The 23265-nt window shown below is 51.0% G+C and overlaps 1 protein-coding gene across 3 annotated transcripts in view; it reads right to left on the minus strand.

The window, feature by feature from the left end:
• ATL1 (atlastin GTPase 1) overlaps positions 1-21985 on the minus strand; it is a 49486-nt gene extending 27501 nt beyond the window's left edge. Inside the window, exons 1-5 of one of the 3 annotated variants that reach the window (XM_065593982.1) lie at positions 21833-21985; positions 5037-5284; positions 3642-3776; positions 2010-2114; positions 254-304 (exon numbers count right to left, since the gene is read on the minus strand). In XM_065593982.1, coding sequence (XP_065450054.1) covers positions 254-304; positions 2010-2114; positions 3642-3776; positions 5037-5284; positions 21833-21866 — 573 coding nt within the window. In that variant the 5' untranslated portion in view covers positions 21867-21985. The remainder of the gene's footprint in view (positions 1-253; positions 305-2009; positions 2115-3641; positions 3777-5036; positions 5285-21832) is intronic. The other 2 variants (XM_065593980.1, XM_065593979.1) reach the window with 2 other exon arrangements.
• Positions 21986-23265: the final 1280 nt, after the last annotated feature.

The following is a 23265-nucleotide window of genomic DNA, read 5'->3' on the forward strand; positions in this document are numbered from 1 at the left end:
CTTAAATAGCTTAGAGGAAACAGGTTCCCCCCCGCTCGTGACTGTTCCTAACTGCCCATTCACTGCAGAACAATAACCTCTATACCAGATGAGAGCCCTTTGTTTATTTTTTTAAATGCACGTTTCCAGTGCAGAAGGCAAGCAGGCCAAAATGAGGAGTTTTAGGACAAGCACCACCAATGAAAGCATGATAGATTAACGCCCCTCTTCTGCCCTCCCCCCCCTTCCCCCGCCAAGAGCTCCAGGAGGTTACCTGTAAGTGCTGGAGATCATCTTCTTGAACGTTCTGGGATAAGTTGTACACCTGTATTTAAAAGGAAATGTTTAGAGGACTTAAAATGTCCTGCCCTTCCTGTACAGCCTTCACAATGGCCTTTCAATTAGCTACATTCTGACTCAAAACCAATATTACATTATTGATTTGTATTACAGGAGTGCCCAGAGCCGAGGCCCGTCAGGGTGGGGCCCCGTTGTGCAAGGCACTGTACAGACATAGTACGAGACTGTCCCTGTCCCAACGAGCGACCCGTCCAACAGGCGCTCCTAGAGCCAACACACAGGAGAACAGCTGCTGCCCTACTGTTACACACACACACACACACACACACACACACACTCTCTCTCTCTGCTCTGGACAATGCACCAGCAGGCTGCTACAGGCTGGGGCCCCAGGAGGTGTGGGCCAGGCACTTCGGCGGGTCTTTTTTCCTATTACTTGGGGCAGGAGCAGCTGAAGCTCCCTAAAAGTGGGGGAGCCATCGGTGCCTGAACCATGGCCCTGCCCCTGTGTGCCATCCCTTCCACCAAGATCCTGCCCCCGAGCCCCCACTTCTTCGCCCCAAGCGCCCCACCCTCACGCCGCCCCATCCCCCAAGGCCCTGCTCCCGCATCTTCCCCCCAAAACTCCACCCCGCACTTGCTCCTCTCCTCCCCCAACATTGCTTGCCCTTATGGCTGGAAAAAAGTGATGGGGCCATGGCCCCCTCCCCCCCCCCGTTCTGACACCCCTGATCTGGGGTGTTGAGCCTGGCACCATTTTGGCTAGCACTGTCCTCCCGCCTCTGCTTGGTCTCCTGCAGGACCCCCGGGGCAGTGCCCACCTGCACAGGCAGGCTGGCTAGGGGCTAGAACAGTGAGCCTCTGGCAGCCTAAGCCGAGATGTGTCACGATATGATAAACACCATCAGCTCATGGGAGTCGACCTATGGCCGCTTCCCCAAACCATCCCTCCTCAGCCCCTCCACGTTAATGGGGGAGATTATGTGGCCACCCACTGTTGTTCCTGGCCCTGTGGTGCACTGAGTCAGAGATGAAGGCCCCAGGCACCTGACAGACTTCAGCCAGGTCCATCTGGGACTGGAGCACGTCTCAAGCAGGGGAAATGTATTCCTTCCCGGTGCCAGCGGCAGCCCTGCCTTCAGGGTCAAAATGGCGAGGAGCCTACTTGAATTCTGGCCCATAGTTTGCAAGGTGCACTGGGAGCTCCCAGGATGAGCAGGGCTATAGACAGGGACGTGCGCAGGAATTTAAAATTGACCCCCTTTTGGAGTGGCACGTTCTGTGCCCCTGCCGAGGCCCAGTACCGGAGAAGCTCGCTCTCCCACCATCATTCCTATCGCTGTAGTCCCGGGGCGGGAGGAGCTGTCAGCTCCCACCACGGCCTTGGGGTCGGAGAAGTTCTGTGCCCCCAACGATTATTGGGGGGCCCAGGCCCCTGCTTGCCTCTCCTTGTGCACTCCCCTGGCTATCCAATACAAGAGATGGTTGTTCTTAATTATCTAGAGGAGGATTCCTATAGCTGCAATACAGAACAGTTCCAGCAAAGAGACACGATTTAGATTTTCCTCACATCCTCCTCCAATCATGTGCCCATAAATGGGGCTGTCAGTGGGTCTCAGCTCCCCTAGAAGTCAGTGACTAGCAGAAGAGTTAAGCCAATAACAGCAGTTTTTTAAAATCCCCACCCACCATCCTTCAGCGAATGATGCACAGATTCATCGCTGTATTACCTGGATTGAGCTGATCATTGTGCTAAGGGCAAACACGGTGGCTGAATCCCGCAGAGTCGACTGGCTGTCAAACGTCCCCTGCGTGTCCATCAGTAGCACTGCAACCTGCAGAGCAGAGAGGTCGGAATTAGTGCTCTGCGCCCAATGGAGCTTTTCAATCAAATCGCTCTCCAGTGCCAAAGCGTGGTGGAGAAAACCAAAACATGACTACACGATCTTGTTGGCTGTCTCACTACACACGCCTCGGGCTTGGAAGAAATGAAGCACACTGGAACAGAGAGGGAAACACAATCCCCAGTGACTTCTGATCTCCCGATGGCTCCAGGTTATGAAGAGAACACAACTAACTAAGCTTCATTAATTCCAGCCCAAAGAGGGATGGGCCTTCATTTTGGGAGGAACTTTTTAAAGCCATTTCCTGGAGCCAGGGATGTGTTGTCTTAATAATCCCATTCATTTCATATCTCAGGAGCCAAATATGGCAGCATGACCACACACAATATAGGGTCCAATCCAATGCCCACAGACGCTTCCCACTGACTTCTCTGGGTGTTGGATTGGGCCTCTAGTGTGTGAAGATGTGCCATTCTCCAGCCAGTCCTACAGGAGAGCAGCAGTATTCTGCAAGGGACCTGGACCCAAGAATCATAAGAACGTAAGAATGGCCATACTGGGTCAGACCGACAGTGGCCAATACCAGGTGCCCCAGAGGGAATGAACAGAACAGGGAATCATCAAGTGATCCATCCCCTGTTGCCCATTCCCAGCTTCTGGCAAACAGAGACTAGTGACACTATCCCTGCCCATCCTGGCTAATAGCCATTGATGGACCTATCCTCCATGAACTTATCTAGTTCTTTTTTTGAACCCCGTTATCGTCTTGGCCTTCACAACATCCTCGGGCAGAGTTCCACAAGTTGACTGCGTTGTGTGAAGAAATACTTCCTTTTGTTTGTTTTAAACCTACTGCCTATTAATTTCAGTTGGTGACTCCTAGTTCTGGCGTTATGAGAAGGAGTAAATAACACTTCCTTATACCTATACCCCCTGATACTTAACACTTCCTTATTTACTTTCTCCACACCAGTCATGATTTTATAGACGTCTATCATATCCCCCCTTTGTTTTCTCTTTTCCAAGCTGAAAAGTCCCCATTTTATTAATCTCTCCTCATACGGAAGCTGTTCCATACCCCTAATCATTTTTGTTGCCCTTTTCTGAACCTTTTCCAATGCCAATATATCTTTTTTGAGATGGGGCCACCACATCTGCATTCCCTATTCAAGGTGTGGGTTTATATAGAGGCAAGAGGATATTTTCGATCTTATTATCTATCCCTTTCTTAATGATTCCCAACAGTCTGTTCGCTTTTTTGACCAGCCATGGGACTCCTGAAAGCAGTAGAGATATAGCGTGTAACAGAGATTGTTCTTGCTCTTGGGATAGAGACTTAGATATTGTAGCAATGGATGCATTAGAAATTGCTGAGATCTAAGGGATATGGCATCAAAGACCATCTAAAGGGATGCTTATCTAGGAAGAAACAGAGCAGCCATGTTAGAGTTCAGGGTAGGGGAACCCAAAGGCAGCCCCCGAACAAAGGGATGTGCTGGCACCGGGCACCCCGCGTACCTTTTTACCGTCCGGTTTGTCCACAAGAAAGAGTTCACTCCATATCTGAATGCCAGTCGTCTCCCGCTCAGACCCTCCTCGCCACGAGAAGCCTGTCAGCGGTTCGTTGTAATCGCCGAGCCAGTCAATGGTTTCCTGGGAGTGGGGAGAGAATGCATCACCACAGCCCGCGCCCCTGGGTTCTTCTCTCACCTGTGCTGCCTCCATCCCACAGTTACTCACACCGGAGGTTTCCTAACAGGAAGCAAAGATTTCGCGGCCTCCCCATTCAGTTCTTTTGATCAGCTGGACATGAAGAGGCATCTGAAGGATGGGCCCAAATCCAGGAGTCCCTCCCCAGTCACTGTGACAAAGCGGTGGCCATCAAGGATTGCACGCTTGCTGCTGATCCATGCCAGGTCCAGTCGGAACCCAGACTGGGAAGAACTCAGATCCACCTGTTCCGAAATCACAGGCCCCGACACCTGAGCTAACAGAGACTCTCCAACAGCAGTACGGTACTGACGGCATGCCCCTGAGCAGTACTGATTCTGTCCAGTAGAGGACAGTGGTACACTTACACCATAGCAAGTATACAACAGGACTTAGGAAAACTAAGGGCCAGCTTGTTCACGACGCCCCATTCGAGGTCAGGCACAGGGGAGCTGCAGGGCGTCAGCTATGGATCCCTGCTCAAGCACCAGCCGACCCCGAAGGAATTTAGAACAGCTGAGGTGCTGTTCTAACTTACACCATTCCTCCTTGGGCTCATGGTGATGGCTGTGCTCTTCCCCTACTTGCAGTCCCCTACCGCAGACCCATCTTCCAGGAGGTCCTCCTGGCTCTACTCCCCCATCCAACAGGCTGTATCCCCCTGCTCATATCCCTAAAGACTCGCACTACCAGGGCAAGAGTACAGAGAAAGTGGAAGTTGGCACAGGACCAGGCAGCCTGAGGTCCCTTGGCAGCCGCCAGTGGAGGGCAATGCCGCACAGCGTTCTCTGCTCAACACAGTGCAGCTTGGGGCCCTGCCGGCTGCATCAAAGGAACCTGCACCGCCCATCAGGGAGCATGCACTGGGATTGCACCAGCCCTCTAGTTAGGGAGGAGTACCAGCCTTCCAGAAAAATGCCTCATCGGCTGGGAGCCCAGACTACCATGGAGCTCAGATCTGGATATAGACCTGAAACCAAACTCCCCCGCTGTCACGGGGAATTCAAATCCCAGCGGGGGCCCATTATAGAGGGCAGCTCAAGTGCCCCCAAAGTGAATCCAGGCTTCTGGCTCAGACCCCGCTCCAGTTTGCATGGGAGGGAGGTGTCATACCAGAGCAATGAGAAACCCTGCACAGCGAGCCACAGCACGACTCCAGGACGGCACAAGGAGACGTTAGTTACATCATGGCTGTACTTGTACCTTGTTGTACATGTATCTCAGCATGAAATCCATCAGGAACGATTTTCCTTTCCTGAAAGCTCCAGCGACAGACACAGCAACTACCTCTTTATCTCTCACGGCCTCCGAGAGCAGAATGCGGTTCAGCGCGGCCTCGTCCAGCTCAAAGGAATGGTCATCTTTAACAATGAGCACCTGGACTGGCCCCGCCTTCTTCACAGCCTCCTCCTCTTCAGAGCTCCACTCGTAATTCTTTTCTGAAAAGCCACCTTGTAAAAATAAACAAATAAACAAATAAAAACCCAAGAGCTGGTACCAACATGTTCAGAAATTAAACGGTGTTTCATTGGCTAGAGATAGGGCCCTACCACATTCACGGTCCATTTTGGTCAATTTCGCGGTCATAGAATTTAAAAAATCATAAATTTCATGATTTCAGCTATTTAAATCTGAAATTTCACAGTGTTGTAATTGTCGGGGTCCTGACCCAAAAGGGAGTTGGGGGGGGGGCGCATGGTTGTAAGGGAGGTTGCGGAACTGCTCCCCTTACTTCTGCTCTGCTGCTGGCGGTGACACTCCCTTCAGAGCTGGGCAGCTGGAGAGCAGCATTTGCTGGCTGGGAGCTCTGAAAGCAGAGCCATCACCAGCGGCAGCATAGAAGTAAGGGTGGCATGGTGTGGTATTGCCAACCTTACTTATCCACTGCTGCTGGCAGGGTGTTGCCTTCAGAGCTGGGTGCCTGGCCAACAGCCGCCGCTTTCCGGTTGCCCAGCTCTGAAGGCAGTGCAGAAATAAGGGTGGCAATACTGCAACTCCCCCAAAATAACCTTGTGACCCCCCTGCAAGTCCCTTTTGGCCAGGACCCCCAATTTGAGAAACGCTGGTCTCCCCCATGAAATCTGTATAGTATTGGGTAATAGCACACAAAAGACCAGATTTCATGGGGGGAGACCAGATTTTAGGGTCCGTGACACATTTTTCATGGTCATGAATTTGGTAGGGCCCTAGCTATAAAAGATGCCAGGATGAGGCCAATACACTTTTGCCAGGCTTGCCAAATACCGAATACCACTCCTGAAATCTCCTCCGGTACCATTAGGAACACAGCTGCTCAGACGTGATGTAAATTCTGATCAAAACCACCCAGTGCTGCTCTTCCGTAATGAAATTCAGCCCTGGGCAGAATGCCCTTGGCAAAGCACATGCCGATGCATCACTTCAGTCCCTGTGGTGGGGGTGTATTACACCTTTAAGGGGCAGTCTGGGTGCAATCAGGAGGAAGCCTAGAAATAGGAACTGTGCCAGCCAGGGTCGGTTTGGAGGTCTTCCTAAAGGGAACACGTTTTTTGTTAGTGTGGTTTTTGGTCTCCCCCTTCTCAGATCCTGGACACTCCCACTTCGGTCTCTGAAACAGCTGGACTTATGTGGTGCACGGGCCTTGTATATAGAGGTGAATTTCATCTGTACTGCCGAGCTCTGAGCACCAGCCAGCCTTGCAACCTTGCACCATCCTTCTGGGGTTAACAACCCACTGGAGAGATGGAGAATTGATGAGGCCAGTCGTGCTGCAGCCGAGGCGCTCACCAGCAGCCACGGGCACTCACCGTTTCTGGGCAGGCTCGATAAATGGCAGCACGCCAGCTACACCGTCCCCATGATTCTCCAAGACAATGGCATTAAGAGAATACAAGCTTTTAACGTTCAGCTCGGGATGCTCTGCGCACGTCCAGCAGTTATGGGGAAGACAGCACTATCAGGACCGCCATCCGCAGAGAACACGGCCATGGCGAGATGGAAGCTTATCGGCCACTCCTCTTTCACCATCCACAGGCTGCTCTTCACAGAAAGAAATCTGGGGTGATTGCCACAGCCCTCCACTCACCTCCGGCCATGTAGATTCTCCTGGATAGCAGGGAAGGACCCTGTGAGCCAAATGTCCTTCCAGACCTCTCTGAGAAGTTCGTGGTTAAGGTTGTATGGGCTGTTCTAATGCCCTTGCGTCAAGAATTTTAAACATGGTGGCCTAAAGTTAGGCCCCTAGTCCCCACTTAGGCGCCTATAAAAGTGGCCTGATTTTCAAAAGTGCTCAGCTCCCACTGATTTCAAAGGAAAGGAGCTACATTCTACACATGCTTAAAGATGGTCTGGAAAAGGCAGAAAAAAATTCTTCTTGTGCTTCTTTATAAAGAAGGCCTAAAAGGCTGTCTTGTTTCCACCCCCCCACCCCCACTTCTTTTGTGCCTTAGATATAAATAACAAATAAATAAATGACTGCCTTGAAAGGAGTACTGCAGAACAGGACCTGGGGGTTGTAGTGGATCACAAACTAAAAACGAGTCAACAATGGAACACTGTTGCAAAAAAAAAACGAACATCATTCTGGGATGTATTAGCAGGAGTGTTGTGAGCAAGACACAAGAAGTAATTCTTCCGCTCTACTCTGCGCTGATACGGGCTCAGCTGGAGTACTGTGTCCAGTTCTGGGCACAACGCTTTGGGAAAGATGTGGACAAACTGGAGAAAGTCCAGAGAAGAGCAACAAAAATGATTAAAGATCTAGAAAACATGACCTCTGAGGGAAGATTGAAAAAATTGGGTTTGTTTAGTCTAGAGAAGAGAAGACTGAGGAGGGACATGATAACAGTCATCAAGTACGTAAAAGGTTGTTATAAAGACAAAGGTGATAAATTGTTCTCCTTAACCACTCAGGACAAGACAAGGAGTAATGGGCTTAAATTGCAGCAAGGGAGATTCAGATAAAACATTAGGAAAAGCTTCCTAACTGTCAAGGTGGTTAAGCACTGGAATAAATTGCCTAGGGAGGTTGTGGAATGCCGTCATTGGAGGTTTTTAAGAGCAGGTTAGACAAACAGCTGTCAGAGATGGTCTAAACCATGATTTGAGGACTTCAGTAACTCAGCCAGAGGTTAGGGGTCTATTTCAGGAGTGGGTGAGGTTCTGTGGCCTGCAACGTGCAGGAGGTCAGACAGATGATCATGATGATCCCTTCTGGCCCTAAAATCAATGAGTCCGATTAAAGGCTGCCTGAGACCTTTACAACTCCTCCTCTGGTGAGAGAGAGGAGTGTGAGACGAGCTGCCGCAAGGCTAGTGTTAGACAGGAGATAGGCTTCTCCAGGGTGAGAGGCTGCTCTCCTCCCTACAGGGGAAACAACCAAAACTGAGTGCCTGTTATGGGGAATGACTGACACCCTGGGACCTAACAGGACAACACTCCCCAAGAGGGGGCCGGAAAAGGTACCCTCTTTGTTTTGTATTTGTGGATTTGTTTCTTTTGTTTGGCGGAGGAGTGCTCCTTGAGTCTGCCGCTGGCCTACCTTGATAACATTGATAAATAAACCCAGAGGGGGAGACAAAGGGTATGTCTACACTACCCGCCAGATCGGTGGGTAGTGATCGATCTATCAGGGATCGATTTATCGCATCTAGTGTAGGCGCGATAAAATCGATCCCCGATCGCTCTGCCGTCGACTCCGGAACTCCACCGCAGCGAGGGGCGGAAGCGGAGTCGACGGGGGAGCGGCAGCGGTCGACTCGCCGCCATCCTCACAGCCAGGTAAATCGATCTAAGATACGCCGACTTCAGCTACGCTATTCGCGTAGCTGAAGTTGCGTATCTTAGGTTGACACCCCCAGCCCCCCCCCCCCCCCCCAGTGCAGACCTAGCCAAACACTCTCCGGAGTGGGGCTAATTTACTCCAGGCCCTGTCACACCAGAGGGGGAAATGCTAAGCCCAGCGACGGAGGAGGTGCCTTGCCACAGAATCTGCAGCTCAGACAACTGACTGACCTTGTCAGTAACTGGCCCAGAGTTACAAATTGTGGGACCCCAAGCTGACGAGGCATGAGCTGCCTCCCCTTCCAGTCCTGGGGGTACTGGGTGACAAATTTCCCCCTGTCCAATCCTACCGCTGGAATAGGGATTGGGCCCAAAGTATCTCCTCCTCCCTTAAGTCCAACTGCTAGAAGGAGGGTGGTGAATAGCTTCCTTCCTTTGTGGAAATTCCCACTGAAAATTGCAGCTTGTTGCTATGGGTTTCATACGGCAGCTAGGTCCTGGAACAAAGAAACAGTGTATAACTGGGCTATGGGTCTTGGTTTCCAGTAGAAACCAGCAGAGTCCAGATGAAGCATTCTAAACAGGGATTTCCTCTAGGGTCCCCTGATCCAGGAGCTGTGAACGGGGAAGATCAGTCGGTCACTTGCCGCCTTCTCCTTCTCCCTAGCACCAGGTGTCAGAGTGATTCTCCAGCCCATGTGGATACTTCAGCAGTGCCAGCCCAAACAGCATGGTTGGTATTTCAGGAAACACTTAGGGAAGTGTGCAGAGCTTTCCTTTGCATATCTTCTGAACAGCAGGGACAACGTACAGTTTCTACTAAGGTGTGAAGAACTGCGTGGGTTGATTTTCCATTGTTCTGTAGATATGAGTACAGCAAGGACATTATATCAGGTGCTTCTCTGTGCAAATTTCAGCTGTAACACACTGTTCCTATCACCTAAAAGATAAAACTGTAAGTACTTCCTTGTTTATTGTGAACTCTAGAGAACTCCCTTCACCTGTTCGCTGAAGGATACTGGTTATTTACTGGATCGGTGAGTCAAATGTTATTTTGTAGGCTGGTTTTGTGTGGCTAGAAATCACACAATTTTTAACCAGTTTCCAAGCCCTCACAGATCAACCAACACAAAATTCATTTCTGGCAGTAACAGAAACAGAAACAGAAAGGAAAGAGAGCTGAGTTTCCCTAATGGCACTTTTGTTTTTGCTGCTGTTCAAGCTAAACTCTTCTCTGTCTGTGCTATGGGTCAGCCTCGCGCTGGCCACCCTTGCAACTGCGTCACTTGTCAAGCTGTTCATTAGTCAACTGCCAGGACTTACTTCCCCTTTCTTGTTAATAGTCTAATTACCGTTGATGTGACTAAAACAAGCTTCTCCAAAGCAAGGTGGTAGTCAGGCCTGATTTCTCAGAGGGTCACTTAATATGGGAAGATGAAGGAGATGAGACTTAAGCAGAGTCATATTTATAATGTCCTCTGAGAGATGCAGCCTTCAAGCACGATATCTGGTTCACCTAATCAGCCCATAGAATTATTGTAAATCTAAGGGAAAAAATAAGATCCATTTTCAGTTGTGTTAGGAATGTCTACAAACTAAAATAAACTAAAATGCAACATGCTCCATATTGCTCCGAAATGCTGACACACAGCTGCAAATGCGGTGTCTGCAGCCGAGAAAACTAGATAAATTGCGTATCGCTGTGGCAAAAACTTGGCATATGCATGCAGCTATGAGAGATCATATTATAGAAATGGGTCTTTGGAAAGCAGTCAAACATAATCAATACAGCATTGTTTGTTTCTTTGGAAAGAGCCTCGCCCTGCAGCCCGTACTGACGGGCACAGTCTCAGTAGAGATCGGTCCTGTGAGTAAAGGTTCCAAGGTCAGGCTCTTAGAAAACCAATTTGTACATATCTGCTCTGCAAGCGCTACTCACATGCGTGCTTGCCTGCATGACTATGCCCTTCCTCACAGAAGTAAGAGTTTGCAGGACTGGGCCTTCTGCCTTTGGAACCTAATTAGCAAAATTTGAGGTCAGCCCATGGATTGAACCATGCAAATAAGCAAAAGTGGGGGGGAAACCTTTAGTGAACAACTTCATCAGTCTGTCTTTATCCCTCTGAACTCAAACATGAAACTACTGCATCATGCTGCTCATCGGGCAGGGTCTTTCACAGGACTAGTTTGAATCCTGCCCAGTTCAGTAGCGATGACGGTTCGGAGTCCTCTTTGAAACTGTCTTTATCCAGACTGTCTACATTGCGAAATCACCACCGTGTTACTAAGAATGGCCTCACCAGACAGGCCTAAAACTGAACGGTCATGGGGAGCAAAATTAAACTCTTCCCCCTAGGTGTGATCCCTCTAAGAGCCTTCTGGAGAGGACTTCAGGCTCTAGGACAGGGAGTCTGGCCTTTGCAAACGACATTAGCCAAGGGAACTTACTCAAACTTGGCATATCCCCATTTTAATCGCACGTGTTTTACTCAGCCCTGCTGCTGCTGCCGGTGTTCTACTCACTCTGCTCATGCTGAACTAACACAAAACAAGCCAACCAGTCAGCTGCTGTAATGTGAGACCTTGGAAGAGGCAGCTTCATTCTGAGTGTATGGCAGAGCTGAGTGGTAGCAGAAATCTCATGTCCTGTTCCTCGAAGGGTGCTTGCCCAGAATCCTGCATTTTAGCAGCCTGGTTGGAAGTTTAAGCAAAATGGTGAAAATGAAGCATAATGTGGGGGGAGGAGGGAGAGAAAGGGATTTTCTAGCATAATGGAGTGTATTGATCCTGCTCCAAGTGTTGAGTAGATGAAGGACCACAGCAGCATCCCTTAAGTTCAGGGGTTGTCAGGGGTGTGTGATCTGGACAGCTCAGGTGCTCAGTTCCCTCAGGGAGGAGGATGCGGTGAGGTGGTCGTGAAAGTCGGAAAGGACTGGCTGGTAAACCTCTCTTTTTCACAGTCTCAAGCTTTGGTTGCACAAAGCCTTCCTACTTGGTTTTCATTCCACATCCTGGTTGAAGGAGGCCTTCAGAGTTTTGTTTAAACCCCTGAGGGTGGGTCTGACAGGGTAGCTTGCCCTCTGGGCTGGAGAGCATGGGCTGAGGCCAACCCTGATTAAAGATGAGCCCCACCTTAGTGGGATCAGGAAATTCCCTATAAAGGGCAGCCGGTGGCTGTAGAAAGTGGGGGACTGCCCACAAAAATGGAGGCCTACAGACCGATTGCTCTTACGTCCTGTCTGGGTAAAATCATGGCAAGAACGGTGAGTGAATGATTGGTTGCCTGTTTGAAAACAATGGCATTCTAGGTGCAGAGTGATTTCAGGAGAGGAAGATGCACCATCGGCTGTATTGTTAAATTGGAAACTGAAATACAAAGAAGTATGAGACACAAAGATTTTGGGATAGCTGTCTTTCTAGATATTGAAAAAGCATATGACATGCCATGGAGGGAAACCTTATTGTACAAAGTAGGTACAATATGGATAAGGGGAAGAATGTATGGATGGATTAGAGAATTTTGGAGTACAAGGACCATACAAGATGGGAAAGTTATGCCAAATATATATAGTATTAAAAACGGCACACTTCAGGGAAGTGTTATCAGCCCAACCTTCTTTAACATTATGATAAATGATCTCCAAAACAAATAAGTGGTGGGTAAGTGCCACTCTGTTGGCAGGTGATTGTGGTCTGTGGATTAGGAACAGGAATATTGAGGTGGCAGAAAAGAGAACCGAGAAAGCATTACGAGTGACTTCAGACTGGGGAAATGCCGAGGGTTTCAAGTTCTCCATTACTAAAATCAAAAGAATTGACCTTTACAAAAGGGAACATAGGCACTGACTCCTTGGGTGCTGGAGCACCCATAGGGAAAAAATGGTGGGTGCTGAGCACCCACTGGCAGCCGCGCTATCAGCGCCTCCCCCACCCCCGCCAGTGCCTCCCACCCACCAGGGCCAGCTGAGCCCCCAAATATAAGGAGAGAACACACACACCCTCAGCAGGGCTGATGCTAACACCCTTCATAGCCCAGAACGGAGCTACCATAGAGACTCAGGCAAGAGGAACTGACTGGCCGCCCTGCCAGATCGAGCAAACCATGTGCAACACTCCACCTGACCAAAGGGGGCGCTGTCGTATCAACACGCCAGCCCACAGCAACCTATAGCACACAATTCTAGAACTCTGCATGCCGTTCGAGTTAAAATGTGCATGCAGATGTTGAACGATCAGGAAAAGCTAGACAAAGTCAAAACGTCGAGTCATGGGAAAATTAGTAATGGATGGGAAGCCACTTGTCTGAGTGTGGATTTGGATTTATTTTACAAACTTACGTGTAGAAAGGAGACCACAGCTATAAACAATGACGTGTACCAGCATACAGATGAAAAGTGAAGTCATTTTTGTCAAATATATACAGACGGGTCCAAAAAAGAAAAAAAATAGGAAGAGTAGGGACAGCATAGTGTCTACCAAAATTAGGAATGAGCACATCTAAAAGAATATCACGACAGCAGAACTAGTAGCAACAATTAAACTGAATCTAGGCTGGGTCACCAGCCATGCTGGCCATTTTTTCAGGCTCACTACCAGAACTTTTGGCAATAAAAAAGGGTGTCTCTGTATGTAAAAGTGATTGAATCAATGAAATTACATTTCGAATAACAGAGTTAGTACAGATGGGGATACAAGTAGCATTAGCCTGGATCCCAGCACATACCAGGATAACAGGGAACGAACTGGCAGACAAAGCAACTAAAAGCTCTATGAGAAATGGAAGGATTGACACAGGACTACTCTCGAGTAAACAAGAACCCCAACGCCTAGTACAGAAAAATTTAAAGGAAGAATGGCAAAAAATTTGGATCAGTGAAAAAAAGAGGAAGAAGATTTACAACAGGATGGCTTGTCCTAACTGAGTTCCAAAAGGTGTGGTTACATAGTCACTTGGCATTCAGCGTGGTGCACAAATCCCGTCCCTGAGCCTCGCTCAACCATTCGTGGCCACCATATTTGCTTGTTTCACCAGACACTGCTTAGATGCCAAAAACGGATGTGCGATGGTTTAACATCTGTGAACCTACACAATCTAGCCTCTGTCGATATTAACTGCCATTGTTCAGCCTGTGTCGCTCAGACACTGGGAACGCACATTCTGTGACCCAACAGAACCCTGACAGTATTTGAAACCACAGTAGCAAGTTGTAGAATATTCTACTCAAGCAATACCCATGACTAGGTACACATTGCCCATCTCATTTTAGAGATGTGTATGGTGCCAATGGTGATGTCTTTAAAGTCTTGTCGCCGGAAAGTGCTACTCTGGCGCAGAAAAGCAGATCTCCCTCCTAGGAGGCAGTGAGAGGGCTCTGCCACTTGTTAACGGGCACGAGCTAGGCTACTTTTCAGCAATCTCTCAAAACCAATTTCAGAAATCAGCATTGGTCTTGGCCCTGAAAGGGTTGTGGCCTCTCCCATATCTTGTTTCAAAATAAGAGTCAATGCCAGTGGTTACCACTACAAGGCAGAAAGAGAGGACTTTATTAGCACCCACTGCTATCCAAGGAACCCCACTGAAACAGAGAGCTAATACAGGAGGGGCACCTAAGCTAAGCATGGTAGTGGGTAGTGTCTTGTTGAGGTGCAAATGCTGGGGATACTAATTGGAATCCATGTCTCAGCTTCAGTAGTGGATTAATGTGGGCCCATGCCCAGGGGCCCCAGCCAATTTTGGGGGCCCGAGGAGCGCCGGAACTGTGGCCCCACACCCTGCTCCTACTTTTTCCCCTGGGGCCCTGCCTCCTGGCCAGGCTGGAAACTGAAGCCGGGCCCGTGCTGCCCAGGAAGCTCAAGTCACTGTGGAAGCCCTGGACCCTCTACCTAAATACGTTTAGGTGTGCCCCTACAATTGAAATCCACATCCAACAATCACAGCTCTACAAAGACTGTCTCCTGCCCGGTAATTTCCCGGCAGGCCCTAGGTCTTCTCCCTCTCTCAGCAAACCTCCATAGTCCTCTGTTTTTAATTGATTTTTTTTACCTTTCTGTTGTTACAATACCCTCCCACCTGCTGAAGATAAACCAGATCTCTTGGTAAATGTGCCAGGAAATTCCATGAGATGGCATGAAAGGCCAGTATGCCATTTTAAGTAAATATGTACTTGTAAAAAACAACGAAGAGTCCTGTTGCACCTTATAGACTAACAGATGTATTGGAGCATAAGCTTTCGTGGGTGAATACTAAGACGCATGTTGCTTTTTACAGATCCAGACTAACACGGCTACCCCTCTGATATGTATTTGTAATGGTTGTTTTGTTTGAAAATATATTTTACCGGTTTGAGAGATCTTAATGTACTCTCTGGAGTCATTACTCAGTTGGGGAAATTTGTGATTAGCTACTTTATTACTGCTACACCAACGCCTCTATGAAATGCATGCATTTCTCAAGCATGCTATACTAGGCTAAGAACTGCCATGTCTTTTTTAAAAGGAGTATGTGCAGCAAGGATTTCCAAAAGGAAATAGCACGGGGCTAACTCCTCCCTCACAGGGGAGACGCCCACAAAGCGAGCAAGAAGCTCTGCTGGAATTCCCACAGACGTTTTCGAGGCTCGGCCAGCCCCACGGAGCGGGGGACGCGGGGCAGCACCCGGCACCACAAGAGACCAGATCCTCAGACAATTGCCACAGCTCGAGCTGGAGCTGGAAGAGTTTTCACCAGCTGCCCCAATCTCTCCAGATCCAAGTGGCTCTTGAAAGTGAATCAATGGACCTCCAGCGCCTCTGCCCTGCTGCTTCCCAGCAGTCTGCCACGCTACCACCGGCTGACTCGCCCCACAGCTGTGGAAGGGCCCAGGACTATTAATGCTGCCACTGATACTGTGGGCTCAGCAGAGGATGACACAGTAGAATGGAGCTGCTTCCATGTGCCCCTCCCACCCCCCTGCCCCAAATCATTCAGAGAGCAAGGGGAGGCACTTCTATGGGTCAGGGGATGATGCCATGAATTCCAGCTCCCCACCCCCGCCACTGGGCCAATCCAGTGGCCCTAGGACCCTTCCAATAGAAGCAGAGGTTCTGATCTAGCCCTTGGTTATTTTTAATGTCATCAAATTCTGGTTGAATTCCTGGCCAAATGTTCCTGCCCCAACACGCACCGCTGGAGCTGCACAGTAATAACAACAGCAAAGCGGAAGAACCAACATTGTCAAGAGTGCCTGCTAACTCTGAGTGCCCGACATTAGAGGTGTTGCCAACTCTTGCAGTTTTACTGTGACTCTCGTGGTGGTGGGGTATACAAACCCCACTCTGGGCCTGAAGGAGTTAAAAGGCAAGTAGCCCTGCCTCGCCGGGCTTGCCCAGCATGCTCCAGCTGGAGGGGCTGGTTCAAAGGAGCTCAGAAGCCCAGGCTACAGGCGAGACAGACCTTCCCTGGAAAGCCTGGCAGAAGGTGGAGCCTGAGAGTGGACCACAGAGCAGGTAAGGCCCCCAGGCAGAGCCTTCTCCACACACACATCCCACTTCCCCTTTCGGGTGGAGAAGGTCCTGCGGCGGGGCCCTGCTCACTTGAACTTTTTTGTTATGGCATTGACTGCCTGGGTTATAGGGGCCACACCCCAAACTGAAGGAGCACATAGTAAGAAATAGCCCAGGGCAGTGGACTTAAGACTCTCTGAAGGGAGGGCCCTGCTGGTGTTGCTTCCCACAGGTCCTTGGATGGGACCCAGTGGAGATGGAGGATCTGGGGGTTCCCCTACCATGTCCCCTTTAATGGCAAAGGCCCTGATGTGAGTGGAAGCCAAAACAGTCCTGGCCTAAGGCTGGGAACCAGGCATCTCTACCGCTCTGACAGAGAGACAAGGGGCTGGAGGTCAGGTGCGCTAGCTGCTAGACTGCCTGGCCCACCAAGCACCCACTTGCAATATTTGGTGTTTTTCTTAACGCTGTTGCTGCTGGAATCGAGAGATTGCCTGTGAATCTCAGCTTTCTTTGTGCATGGGGGGGGAGGGGGAGTAGGTTTCTATGCATCATTGTTGCAGGGAAATGCTTGAACATGTGACCTGAATGCTCCCCTAAAGGGTCAGAAGCCAGAAGGTGAAGAAAAAGAACTCAATATTTATTACTTTGGCTTAAAAGATCATAAAACTTTTTAAAGGTGATTTTTGAAAGCTTGGGTCAGCATTTGAGACACCTTGAAGGGGACTAATTTTCAGTGGGTGGGTGTGCTCAACACTTTCTGAAAATCAAACCCTGTCAAGTATCCGAGGGGGAGCCGTGTTAGTCTGGATCTGTAAAAAGCCACAAAGAGTCCTGTGGCACCTTATAGACTAACAGATGTATTGGAGCACGCGTCTGACGAAGTGGGTATTCACCCACAAAAGCTTATGCTCCAATATGTCTGTTAGTCTATAAGGTGCCACAGGACTCTCTGTCACTTTATACAGACCCTGTTAAGGGCTCTCAAAATCACAAGTCCATGTCCATTTTGAAAATCTTGGCCATGAAGCCTGAACCTGCTTGTCCCTTTCATAGTTATAAACACTGAATTATTTCAATGTGGGCCTTTCTTATTCCAGTGGACCACAATATAAAGCAGGCAGAACTGAATCCTTTATATCTGTTCCAATCTGTGGTTTTATTTATTTATTTATTTATTTAATGAGCGCCTTATAAGCCTCTACCGGCAGAGATTTCTAATGGCTTTACCCTAGTGGCAGGCAGCATTGCTGAACATATGCAAATGAAAACTACAAAAGATTTCAAAAGAAGGATGTGTAACCTCTGTAACACTCAAATCAAGCTTGCTGAGTTTTACAGAACCAATTAGGGCTCAGACTAGAAGTCCTTATTTAGGCACAACCAGGGACTGTATTCTGTTACTTAAAGAAAAAATCTGTAAGCTATTTATATATACAGCACTTTCTTAAGGGTGAAATTCACCCTATAGCAGACAGCAATTTTGAGGTCTATCCACCACTTAACACTATATGTTCAAGCGACCCATAGGCTTTGTCTTGGTCCTCTGCCCAGGGTAAATTTCACCCTTAGTGAAAGCATTATGTTGAGATGTGTGGTCAGGGGTACATGTGTGTTACAGGAAGCCAGCTTTGATAGCAAACGAGAGGCAATTCTTTTGGGTTCCGCAGAATTGTTTTCCTAAAATTGTTCTTTAATCTCTTAAATGAACAGATTTTTACCAAGAGACAAGAAGGGAAGGTTTATACCAAGCAGTTAGCTGGGGAATTATCAGTCATGACAAAGAGGAGCTAACTAGAACAAAGTTTATGCTATTTAAAAATCAGGTTCTTTTTTTTTAGTACATCTAAGAACATTTTAAACACAGCCAGAAGCTTTCAGCAGAGCTCCAGTCTTCTGCCTTGGCAGCTGGGCTACAGAAGCTAGCACTGGGGAAGCCATTACAAAGAGTGATATGACTACACAATATTGCAGCCACTCACACAGTCAAAGAACATCACGGGGGCGGGGGACAGGTCACAGTTTTTATTGCTTAAATGTACATTTTTATTTCAGGGACCTTCTTCTAATAAAAAGCACCAGCATTTAACACTCTACGTTATGCCAGCAATATCCGCATGCAAGGCCGAGTGTGCGCGAAATCATAGCCTAGGAATATACCAACCTCTGTGGGTCTCTTAGGCTGTGATTTTGATCTGTCGCTGTAATGCAGCAAAAGATGACTGATCTAGGGTGACCAGACGTCCCAATTTTTTAGGGACAGTCCCGATACTTGGGGCTTTTTCTTATATAGGCTTATTACCCCCCACCTTCTGTCCCGATTTTTCACACTTGCTATCTGGTCACCATAGACTGATCCCATTTCTACAACAAAGATCCCTTTAGCTTCATAAATGGTCCTGGGTACTTTCCAACTTCTGAGACCCCAGCTAAGGCCTTGATTCTGCAAAATGCTTGAGCGTGAGCCTAAGTCACATTTACTTCAATGGAGCTTATGAACGTGCTCACAGTTCAGCACGTATTTAATGGATTTTCTGGACTGAGGCTTTTCTTAAGAATCTGATATATTATTTAACTGTATTTAATTCTGTCCATTCCGTTGAATGTTCTTTTCACTCCATTGCCATCAGCGAAAAGAACATATGGAAATAACGTATCTTTTTGTGCAATCAAAACCTCCCACCCCCAGCCAGAGCCCTCACCCCACAGCACCCCAACCCTCTGCCCCAGCCCTGAGCCCCACCCACACTCCGAACCCCTCGGCCCCACCCTTGCCACACATCACCTCCATATTGGTGCACATAACAAAATTCATTCCGCACATGGATGTCAAATATTAGCGGGAACATTGGTAGAATGAGGGTCCCGATACCTACCCTGAAACTAGAGTTAAACCAATAATTGATTTGATGGACTTTGCCCATTTTTGTCCCCAAGCTGTCTGCAAACCAGATGACTAAATCCTCCATTTGTATACATTATTCAAATGGAAACCAGTTTCTTCAGCAAATAATTCCCGAGCTTGTAGTTTACTGGAATGGGAAATATAATCTGTGTCTCTAACCAATACAGCACTGCTCACCCAGCTGTGCCTCACAGGAACTTGCCAAAGATCAGACGCCACTAGCACTGAGTAGCTTTCAGGTAGGTGAGAAGTTCTGTTCTCCAGCAGCATTAAACAATGACAAGGGAACTCCTCAGTGAAAATCCTCAAGACATCGCTCTGGAGGTGAACAAACAGGGCTCAGTCATGAGCCCAGCTACACAAGGAAGGAACAGGGTGTTAGGAGGCGTCTCCTTTACTCTCCTGTGCAGGGTCCCGAATGGCCAACCCTTGCTTGAGGGGGAAAGCAGCAGGTGCCAGCTATTCCTCCTCCAACACAGGGGGGCTTGACTCCGCCCCACCAATGCACTCAGCCATCAGCTGAACCAGCATTGCGGGAGAGAGCGGGGAAGGAAGCTGCTCTCAGCAAAGGGTATTCTGCCCCCCTTGGACCCAGTCAGCAGCAGTCACTAAATGATTTCCCTCCCGGATCACAGTTCAGTCTCGGCCCCGTTCCCGTGGCAGGGCAGCGAGACTGGAAAGTGCCAATCCAACCCTAATGATCAATCTCCAGATTTTCTGATACCACCGAGACAGCTGCAGTCCCCAGCAGGGTGAAAACTCTCCCTTGCTAAGTGCCCTAGAGCTGTAAAAATCCGCACAGGAAGAATCTCTCAAATGCCATGAGAAAGCACAGGCCACACGCCCCCTGCCTTCTTCACAGCCTGTAGGACCAGATGGAAGATGGGGATTCTTGTCCTACAGGATGTGAAGAGGGCAGGGGGAGATGAGGTGACGTTCCCAGGCAGCAGAGGGATTGAGGGAAAGTGCTGGGTCTTATCACAACCCAGAAGCAGCTGGAAAGGGTTCCCTGAGCATGATCCGGTGACCCCCTGCCTAAAAAGAGAGGAAGGGGAGACTACCATGGAGAAGGCTGGACCAAGGGTGAGTCTCAGGAGGATTAAATGAAGCTCGCAGATTCTCTCTAGACTGGCCTGGTAACTGGTGTCCCATGCTGAGAACAAGCTCTGTTGGTTAAGGCAGACTGGGAAGAGGAGAGCCCAGAGAACCAGCCCTTCTGTAAAACTGGCCAGAGAGGAGAAGCGATTCCTCAGCATGTGCCCCTCTATAAAGAGGGATGACAGTGCATTAAAATGGTGTGGCATTAGTGCCTATTGAAAGGTGCAGGACTGCCAGCCTGGCTAGGGTGCTCCTATCCATCCCCAGAACAGCTGGAGCATCAGGGCCAGGCTCCCAACTCTGCTCCCAAACAGGGCCTTGTCTTTGGGCTAGAGGGACCACGCCAAGAGATCAGGGAGCTCAGTATTTACGTCTAATTATTTGCCTCTCGGCTGAGAGTGCCATGCCATCCAAGGGGCTAGCTAGGGCCAGGTGGGTGGCTCTGTGACCCGGCCACCCGGAACTGTACTGAGATCACCGGAGTCTTTTCACAGAGGCCACTGAACACCTGTCAGTTGGGAACAGCTTCCGGCCACTGGCCACCAGATCGAAATAGGTGACCTAGATCCAAAAGGTGCCCCTCACCAACCTTCACGCTCCACATACGGACACTCCCCTCTGCACACAGATCTCCATACCCCGCAGAAGGGAGAGTCAGCCCCCTCCACAACACCATCCTACAACCCCCTGGGCACCCTCCGGGAAGGGATGGAGGCTGGGAGGGAGTTAAAGAAACAGCCTCTGACCCCAGGGAGATTCCCCCAAAACTGTAGGCCCTGGAACCTATTCTGCAGTGGGGTGGGGCTTCCCCAGATCACAGGGATTCCTCCACCCCAGCCCCCTGGCACAGGACGGGAGGAGCTGGACCCTAGAGAGGGAAAACCCCATAGCAGCCTCTTTGCACCTACCACTTGCACCAGCCCTGCACCTGAGGGATACATCAATCTGCAGTTTCCTTTGCAGGCAGCTGAGTTAGGGAGATCCCCATTGCAGAGGCTGGGGAAGCGTGGCAGGAAGACGAAAGGCCTGATTTCGGGAGGGGCTGGGCACCAGCAGCGCCCATTGACTTGAGCTGGAGGAGCGGGTGCCTGCTCAGCATTTCTGCGAATCAGGCAGGAGGGTCAGAAATGCACCCCTGTGCGAAGGCCAGTGCACCAGGGACACCTGCCAACCAGAGCTGATGGGGGGATGTGAGCAGGGCCAGCAAGACGAAGGCAGCCCCCAGTGACCTGCCCCAGAGCACAGAAGGGCAGAGCTAGGGTGACAGCTCCAGCCCCTCTCAAACCACCTACCCCCACCCTCCTTCTCCGCCAGGCAGGAGCCGGGGAGGAAAGAAGGGCCAGGTGGGTGGCTCTGTGACCCGGCTCCTGGAGCAGGCGGGGGCGACAGCAGAGCGGGAGGGGGCAGGAGTGTAAGGGGATCCCCCCCCCCCCAGCAAAAGCCCCCTTGTGCCTTCACTGCGCACGCAGCCCCCTCGCCGCAGCCCGGCCTCAGCGCCGGGGAACAAAGCCGAGCCCTGCCCGCCGCGCCTCCCCCGCAGCCGGCCCCGGCTCCCCGCGGCCAGCGCGCGGTTCCCCGGCCAGGGCGACCCCCGGGGGCGGATGGAGCCTGCGCCCGGCCGCGCCAGCCCCGGGTGCTGTCCAAATGCTGGCGGGGCGGGGCGGGGCGGGCCCGGCCGGGGAACGGGGCAGCGCCGGCCCCGGCCGCTCGGGCTGAGCCGCCCCCCTGCACCCCCCGCCCGGCCGCCGCCTACCCCAGCTGTTCCTCTCCGCGCGGCTCCTGGCCATGGCTCCGGCTGCTGCCCTCGGGAGGCTCCGGGCGGGCGGGCTGCGGCGCCGCGTCTGAGCGAGCGGCAGGAGGCGGCGCGGGGCGGGAGCGCGGGGACTGAGCGCCGGCTCCGCGCAGCGCGCACACCCCGGGCACACCCCCTGCACCCTCACTGCACACCCCGAGCACAGCCACTGCACACACACTGCAACACCCCCTACACACACACTGCACACCCCCTACACCCTCACTGCACACCCCGAGCACGTCCACTGCACACACACTGCAACACCCCCTACACGCATACTGCACACCCCCTGCACCCTCACTGCACACCCCAGCACAGCCACTGCACACACACTGCAACACCCCCTACACGCATACTGCACACCCCCTGCACACCCCGAGCACATCCACTGCACACCCACTGCAACACCCCCTACACACACACTGCACCCCCCCTACACACACACTGCACACCCCCTGCACCCTCACTGGACACCCCGAGCACATCCCCTGCACACCCCGAGCACGTCCACTGCACACACACATTGCAACACCCCCTACACACACACTGCACCCCCCCTACACACACACTGCACACCCCCTGCACCCTCACTGCACACCCCGAGCACATCCCCTGCACACCCCAGCACAGCCACTGCACACACACTGCAACACCCCCTACACGCATACTGCACACCCCCTGCACACCCCGAGCACATCCACTGCACACCCACTGCAACACCCCCTACACACACACTGCACCCCCCCTACACACACACTGCACACCCCCTGCACCCTCACTGGACACCCCGAGCACATCCCCTGCACACCCCGAGCACGTCCACTGCACACACACACTGCAACACCCCCTACACACACACTGCACCCCCCCTACACACACACTGCACACCCCCTGCACCCTCACTGCACACCCCGAGCACATCCCCTGCACACCCCAGCACAGCCACTGCACACACACTGCAACACCCCCTACACGCATACTGCACACCCCCTGCACACCCCGAGCACATCCACTGCACACCCACTGCAACACCCCCTACACACACACTGCACCCCCCCTACACACACACTGCACACCCCCTGCACCCTCACTGGACACCCCGAGCACATCCCCTGCACACCCCGAGCACGTCCACTGCACACACACACTGCAACACCCCCTACACACACACTGCACCCCCCCTACACACACACTGCACACCCCCTGCACCCTCACTGCACACCCCGAGCACATCCCCTGCACACCCCAGCACAGCCACTGCACACACACTGCAACACCCCCTACACGCATACTGCACACCCCCTGCACACCCCGAGCACATCCACTGCACACCCACTGCAACACCCCCTACACACACACTGCACCCCCCCTACACACACACTGCACACCCC

The sequence above is a fragment of the Chrysemys picta genome, chromosome 4 (assembly GCF_011386835.1).
Source record: "Chrysemys picta bellii isolate R12L10 chromosome 4, ASM1138683v2, whole genome shotgun sequence".
NCBI classification, from domain to species: domain Eukaryota; kingdom Metazoa; phylum Chordata; order Testudines; family Emydidae; genus Chrysemys; species Chrysemys picta.